This window comes from Kogia breviceps, chromosome 10, assembly GCF_026419965.1.
Source record: "Kogia breviceps isolate mKogBre1 chromosome 10, mKogBre1 haplotype 1, whole genome shotgun sequence".
Lineage (NCBI taxonomy): Eukaryota > Metazoa > Chordata > Mammalia > Artiodactyla > Physeteridae > Kogia > Kogia breviceps.
The window spans coordinates 80,954,334-80,961,625 of NC_081319.1; the positions used below are offsets into that span (position 1 = coordinate 80,954,334).

General features: G+C 43.9%; 1 protein-coding gene across 1 annotated transcript; it reads left to right on the forward strand.

The window, feature by feature from the left end:
- The first annotated feature begins 1,841 nt into the window (after positions 1 to 1,841).
- C10H6orf141 (chromosome 10 C6orf141 homolog) lies at positions 1,842 to 3,151 on the forward strand. Its single transcript, XM_059076590.2, has one exon. The coding sequence runs from the start codon at positions 1,915 to 1,917 to the stop codon at positions 2,491 to 2,493; it is 579 nt and encodes a 192-aa protein (XP_058932573.1). The 5' UTR covers positions 1,842 to 1,914; the 3' UTR covers positions 2,494 to 3,151.
- Positions 3,152 to 7,292: the final 4,141 nt, after the last annotated feature.

The following is a 7,292-nucleotide window of genomic DNA, read 5'->3' on the forward strand; positions in this document are numbered from 1 at the left end:
TTCCTGGTTAAGTAAATGAACAGAAAAGAACATGAAGTCATAGGTTTAAAAATAGGAAGGTCATTTAAAATAGGACCAAACATTTAAACTTGTGAGAATCCTGGCTCCGCTGTTTATTGGTATTTGATCTTAACCTCCCTGTTCTTCAGAGTTCTCAAGGAGACTGTAGAGCTACTTCCTTAGTTTGCTGTGAAGAATAATTGAGTTTGGGCTTCCCTGGTGGCGTGGGGGTTAAGAATCCGCCTGCCAATGTAGGGGACACAGGTTCAAGCCCTGGTCGGGGAAGATCCCACATGCCTCGGAGCAACTAAGCTCGTGCACCACAACTATTGAGCCTGCGCTCTAGAGCCCAAGAGCCACAACTACTGAAGCCCACGCGCCTAGAGCCCGTGCTCCGCAGCAAGAGAAGCCACTGCAGTGAGAAGCCCGCGCACCGCAAGAGTAGTCCCCACTCACCGCAGCTAAAGAAAGCTTGCGCGCAGCAATGAGGGCCCAACGCAGCCAAAAATAAATAAAGAAATTTATTTTAAAGAAAAGAATAAATGAGTTTAAATATATAGAATACTTAGAGCAATTCTTGCCTAATACACTCGAAAAATTTAGTTAATTGTAATTTGGCAGTAACTGGCCCAAGGTCAGGCATCCAGTCAGCCAGGTATGACCCAGGTTTTCTCACCCCTTGTACACTTTTTTTTTTTTTTTTTTAATGACTTGTCAGACATCAGAAGGTCCTCTCTTTCCAAAATATCTTTCACCATACTACTTGGTCCTTCAAAGTATGGGCAGAAATTTCCACCATTGCAGTCATTTTTTTTCTAAAGCAGACAGGAAAAGTGAACACTTTCTAATAAAGCAAGGACCTGTAACCAAGGACAAACTGGAAATCACAAGCTAAGCTCCCTTTATTCTGTTAGCTAGCTTTCCACATTACCCTCAGGTAAAGTTAAGTGTGTCGGAGGGCCTGGCAACGAGAGATTCTGAAAGCCTACCCAGAGATCCATATATATATTTTTTTAACTTCTGGGGTTAAAGATGTGTGTGTGTGTGTGTGTGTGTGTGTGTGTGTGTGTGTGTGTGTGTGTGTAGGGGTGGGGGTGGGTGAGGGGGTGAGGGAGGTACGGGAATAGTGAAAGGGGAAATTTTAAAAACGAACACAAAATTTTAAATCCTTAAGTTCTTATAGCGGTTTGGTTTTGTTTATTTCCGTTTGATCAAAGACACTAATGCTCCTTTGGACAAGCATGACCCAAACCAAAATGAAGACCGGTGTGACCATTGTCTTACTGATTCCCGCATTCCAACGAAGAACAACAAACAATACAAAGACGTTTTCTCAAAGGGCTCAACTTTCCCAATCAGATGCTTTTGATCTACATTCGATAATCTTGGTAGGATGGTGAGGGTGGATTCGGAGTGGACACGGAAACTTTTATCAGAAGAACTTGATTAAGTCAGACTTTTTTTTGTTTGTTTAACTTGTTCCTTCACTCCAAGGAGAGTCCTTGGAAAGAAGACATACACTGTGTTGGGCATTTCGTGGTGGAGTGCGGGTGTATGTGCAGTGCAAGGGTGTCTCCTGTTGTTTAGAGACAAACGGTGGTGGGCTGGAAACTAGGATAGAACTGAGAAGAGAGAGGGGAGAGACTCAGAAATGAGACCACGGCCGCAGGTCTAGGATCACAGGTAAGAAGAGGAGGGGCGATCGTGGGGTTGCAGGGGAAGTGTGAGGCTTTTCGCCTTTAAAAGTCCCGAAAGCTGCGAGAGAGGGAGGGAGGTGAGGACGGGAGGGGGCGGGGACAGTCCCAGGCCCGGGAGGCGGGGCGCGCTGAGGCCACGCCTACGGCCGACCGGCCGTCCTGCGCTTTCCAGAGCTCCGTTGGCGTTTGCTGCGAGAACCGGCGGAAGATCCACCGGATGAATGGCCCTCCTCCCGGGATGGGGGCCCCGGGTCCCCGCGGGGCTCCGAATCTCACGGCCTCTTCCCACGGCGTGCGGCGCGCCCGGCCGTTTGTGCGCGAGTCGGGGCGCGGGGCTCCCCTGGCCCTGGGCACGCCGAACCCCTCGGCGACGGGGGCCAGCAGCAGCCGGGGCGGCGCCCACGAGCACCGCGAGGCCGGAGAGAATGTGGACTGTGACTCCTGGGTCCGAGAGAAAGTGCTCTTTCTTCTGCACCCGGAGAGGTGGTTGGGGACTCAAGGGGACTCCGTACGGGAAGAAGTGGCCGATGAGGAGGACCTTTTCAAAGCGGGAGGACCGAACCGGGAACCCGAGTGCCCTTCGCCTCTCTTTCCACGGGAAAAGCGAATTTCTGGCAGCCGTGTAGACGCTCCCTCCCGAGCTCCGGGGGACCCACCCAAACCTCTCCTTGTGCGGGTCGTGGATTATGAGGTGACACAAGAAGTCCTGCAGGTCGCGTGGGCGAAGGGCTGCATGACCACGCTGACCGAGGAGCGCTCCATGACCGCGGTCACTTTCGCCGCCAACACGGAGTGAGACCGGTTGCGGGGCGCCGGGACCACTGGAGAACCCCGAGCCCTCGGCACAAAGAGAGAGACCTCCGTGTTCACGCCGCGGAGGGAGAGTTTCACGGTCCCTCAGGATCTGACTCCCCGAGGAGATTCAGTGGGGAAGAGGAGCCCGAGGAACGTTCAGGAGTTGGTGAAGGAGCGCTCATCCTTAAGAAAAGAAAATGCTCTTCCGGAAACTCCAGCCTGAAATTAACCGACAGCAAAAACCTTTTAAGAGGCTTCAGGGAGGCACACGGCACCCAGTGAAGACTGTAGAACTGTAAGCAGCACGATACCTCCTTTATACTGTGGCTTAAATACTCTGACGGTCTGGGGACTTCAGAAGAAGGGAGGAAAGGTATTTTCAAATTGGCAGAACGTGGGAATTTTGAAATAAGAAAATCTGTTGTTAATTTTTATTTTGAGATAACTCTCAGTTGGTCACTTTTCTGCCTCCCCGCCCTCCCCTTCTCTTTAAGACCTGAAAGCAGAAGTGAAGTTTGAAGTCTGCTCTCTGCAAAAGGGTGGGGGTGGGAATATATGGGGAGAGAGGCTTGTTTTGAAACTGAAAAAGAAAGTAAAAAGTGGGAAAATAAAATGTAAAACAAAACAGCCAGTAAACAGAATCTTTTTTTGTTACTCTCTTCTGGTGTGCACATCTTTTTCTTTCTTTTTTTTAAAATTTTTTTATTACCTTTAAGTGTTAGGAAGAAAAGAGAGGAGCTAGGAAAAGAAGGGGAGGAAACAGAAGACTGAATTTTGAAGGTGAAATGCTATTTCAAAGGGCTTTACCCCAAGTATCTAATTTAGTTTAGTAAAAATGCTATTAATATGAAATTTTTAGTTATCTTAATGTTTGAAACACTGCAGGTAAACCTTCTGCTCCAAAGGTAGATAGAAATATATAGTTTGCTATAAAATGACTGTCTATCTTATTCAAAGTTTCTTACTAATAAGATTTGTAGTCGAGACTGGATTGAAAAAAAAATCTCCTGATACTGTTGAAAAAAAAGTTTCTTCTGATGCTATTGAAACAACTCATTTTTATTTTGTTTATTTTTTATTAAACTCCATCTTTATAAACTCTAGTAGTGAGGCCTGGTTTGGAGGTGTGATAGGAGCAAAGCACCCCCTCTAGAGATGAACTGAAGGAGTTATCTGGTTACTGCAGGAATTAACAAAACAAATGGGACTCTGGCTTTTGAGGAGTAAACTACTGAACAGGGCCCCCTCCCTTACTCTTCCTCCTTTGCCCCTTATTTTCAGTTTAGAGCTTGACAGTCCCTCAAATATCATCTGATCCACCTCTTGCCTCTTGGCAGACAAGATAGGTAAGATATGTCCCTATTTTACAGTTGAGCCAACCTAGGCCTAGAAGCCATGTGGCTTATGTAGGTCACGAAGCTAGTTACTGCATATGCTTACTAAGTAGATAAGAATATGATCATCTTCCTCCTAAAAGTTTGGGGATGCCTTTAGGACTTACTTCTAGGGAGTCAAAAGATGAGTGAGGGCAGCCTAGGTTTTCTGACTCAGTCAGTTATGAGTACTAAGATCACCTTGATGTCCCTGAGTCTGGCCAGGCCTGTGGGCTTGAGATATATCACTAGCAGTTCTCAGGCCAGTGTGAATCCTCAGTTGAGAGAGGAATTCAGCACCTGAGCTCATCTGTGCTCAAAACTGCTTGGTAGGTAGAAAAGGTAATACAGACTCCATGAAATGAATGATCTTTTCATCCAAGAACCCTGCCTGGCTCCAGTGTGAGGTTAAACTTCTTGGCAGACGAATTTCAGACCTGACTCAATAAGTTCGGTTGTTGTGAGTCAGCATATGCCCCATGTGATAGAGCTTTGAATAGAGACAAGAAAAGCCTCTTTAAAGTTGACCAAAAACAGGAGCGGCATTCTGTTGCCTTCCCTATGGAGCAAACTCAGGACTTGAGCTACTTGGGTTCACGGCCACTCTACCTCTTACTGACTGTGTGACGCTGGGCAAGTGTTTCACCTCTCTGTGCCTCTGGGTCCTTATTTGTTAAATAGGGATAATAAATAGTATCAATCTTATAGGGTTTTTCCTAGGATTAAGTTAGATGAAAGATATTTAGATCAGTGCTTGGCATATAATAAATGCTCAAAGTGAGTGAATATTATTAGTAGTATTATCGTTATTGTTTAGTGTACTTTCATCCTAACCAGGCTTTAGGGCTTTATTTAATAAAAAGCAGGAGAAGGCATACAACACACGAAATATTATAGAACCCAAACCAGTGGTTTTTATGGACTTTTTTCTGCATTCCTGAAAGTCTTATTTCTAGCTTTTCCCAACATTTAATGGATCAGTAAATTTAAATTCCTTAGATTCCTTAGTAATGACACCCCCCCACACACACACAGCTTGTGATAAGATTCATCCTAAGTTTAAGAGGCATAAGGTACACAGTGTTTGACAGTCTTTGAAGAGGTCTCTCAGACTGCTTAGTTCCCCTTGGCAGGTAGGAGCTTGGAGTACTTTCTTTAGGACCTGTCAGGTTAGTTTGTTTGCCCTCTGGGATTTTAAATCTGCTGCCCTTGTCATCTCAGAAAAGCAGAATAGGCACAATTAATTTTCATTTCATCTCCTTTCTGTCAAAAAAGTATTCAAGTCAGCTGGACTCCTTTAATCCAAATACGTTTGGGTTAATTTTCTTTCCTTTAAGTAAAAATTATTTTTAAAGCACTTAACCCCCCTGCTAACTGCCGATAATGTGCTTATACCTCTTCTATAAACAGATGTCTCCCCGATGCAAAAAATAAAAGTTGAAGTCTACTGAATTTGCTTCACAGATTTTCCCAATCCAAGCAGAACCCTGCCGTGGGAGGAAGCTGAGGAATCTTTTCCCAATTAACAGTGTCCTGGGGGCTTCCCTGGTGGTGCTGTGGTTAAGAATCCACCTGCCAATGTAGGGGACACGGGTTCGAGCCCTGGTCCGGCAAGATCCCACATGCTGCGGAGCAACTAAGCCCATGCGCCGCAGCTACTGAGCCTGTGCTGTAGAGCCCACGAGCCACAACTACTGAGCCCGTGTGCCACAACTACTGAAGCCTGCGAGCCTAGAGCCCGCGCTCCTCAACAAGAGAAGCCACCACAATGAGAAGCCCACACACTGCACCGAAGAGTAGCCCCCGCTCACCGCAACTAGAGAAAGCCCACGCACAGCAACGAAGACCCAATGCAGCCTAAATTAATTAATTAATTAATTAATTAATTATTTAAAAAAAGAAAAAAGAAACCAAACAGTGTCCTGGGAGTGAATCTGAAGGGAAGCCTGGGCATTCTCAATACCAAGAAGTCTCTGAGAAATGACTGGGTCTTGGCTCTTTGGTCTTACCTTCACCTCAGCAAAAGTGTGATCATCTTCAATTGTTTTATGTGGATGAATCATAGCAAGGACTTTGGAAGCCAGCTGACCACCCAAGTGACCATAGACACATATTATAGTCACATAACTGCCATGGACCAAGCAAGTGTCAACCTCTCTTAACCTTTGTCCACAGCTTCCATCACCTTTGAGAGTCATTACATTTGACTCGCTGATCTTATTCTTGTTGGTCATCACCAGCACTTGATGTGCCTTTCTGCTTAAAAACAAAAAAGAAAGAATGAAAAAAGGAGAAAGAGAAAAGGCTTTCTGTTAACAGAAAAAGTTATATTCATTGCAAAAAAGTTTGAGGAAATGTTATTTTATGAGGAAAAAGAAAAATGGAGTAAAAGAAAACAAAAACTCACCCGTGACCCCAAATCTCTTTTAGTAATTGGTATGTTTCCAGTCTGGTTTTATTTATTTGATTTTTAATGTGTATATACATACTCTTTTCTGATCATAAACTGTATATAAAATCTGAGTATTGTCATTATGTAAACTAATGTATACTGATGCTATTCAAGGTGGGGTCTGTGAACCAGAAGCTTAGGCATCTCCAAGAATGGTTTTTTAAGAAATGCAGAATTCCAAGCCCCACTCTAAATCTGTTGAATCGGAATTCACATTTTGACCAGATCCCTGGGTGATTCACATTAAAGTTTGAGAAGCATTGACACATATGCTACATTTAGTTCTGTATCCTATTTTGTCACTTACAAAAACTTAAAAGTTTTTCTTTTTCTATATGGAAAACAATGCCATGGTAATAACACTTTGTAGAATTATGAAAACATTTAGAGATCACAAAAGAGTGAAACATGGATTGATTTGTGAATTGGCAAAGAGATCTCTAAAAAGCTTTGCAGTGTTTTTTTAAAGAGACTTATTATTCTAGAGTTTTCCTAATGAAAGATTGATTGGTTATTGGAGTTCAAACTATTTCAGAAATGTGGTTCTTTTATTGTCTAAGAATGTGAAACAATACTTACTTTAAAATCCCCTTAAGGGAAGAGGGCAGGAAGTCATTAAAGAAAGCCAGATTACAACACTTGGAGGCTGAGTCAAGACTCCGCAGCCACTTGTAAGGAATTGCCAAGGGGGTGGGGAGAAAGGTAGAGCCTGAATTTGAATCAACTGATTCAGATAAGAAAGCAGGCTGTGACTCTTGAACACCCTGACATCCTTATAACTCTGGTCAGTACTTTGCTCTTTCATTAGGGAGGGCAAATCTTTGTAACTTTTCTTCTGTAGATGAAGATAAGAAACAGTCTAATTTACTTTGGAAAGAATAAGGAATTATAATCATTTATTAGGCACAATGTAGCTAATAGTTAACAGAACATAGACTTGGTTAGCTTTAAAGCAAGGAATAAATTTATATTCAA

Coding starts and splice junctions, on each gene's coding strand:
- C10H6orf141 (XM_059076590.2), top strand. CDS start 1,915: ATGAATGGCCCTCCTCCCGGGATGGGGGCCCCGGGTCCCCGCGGGGCT.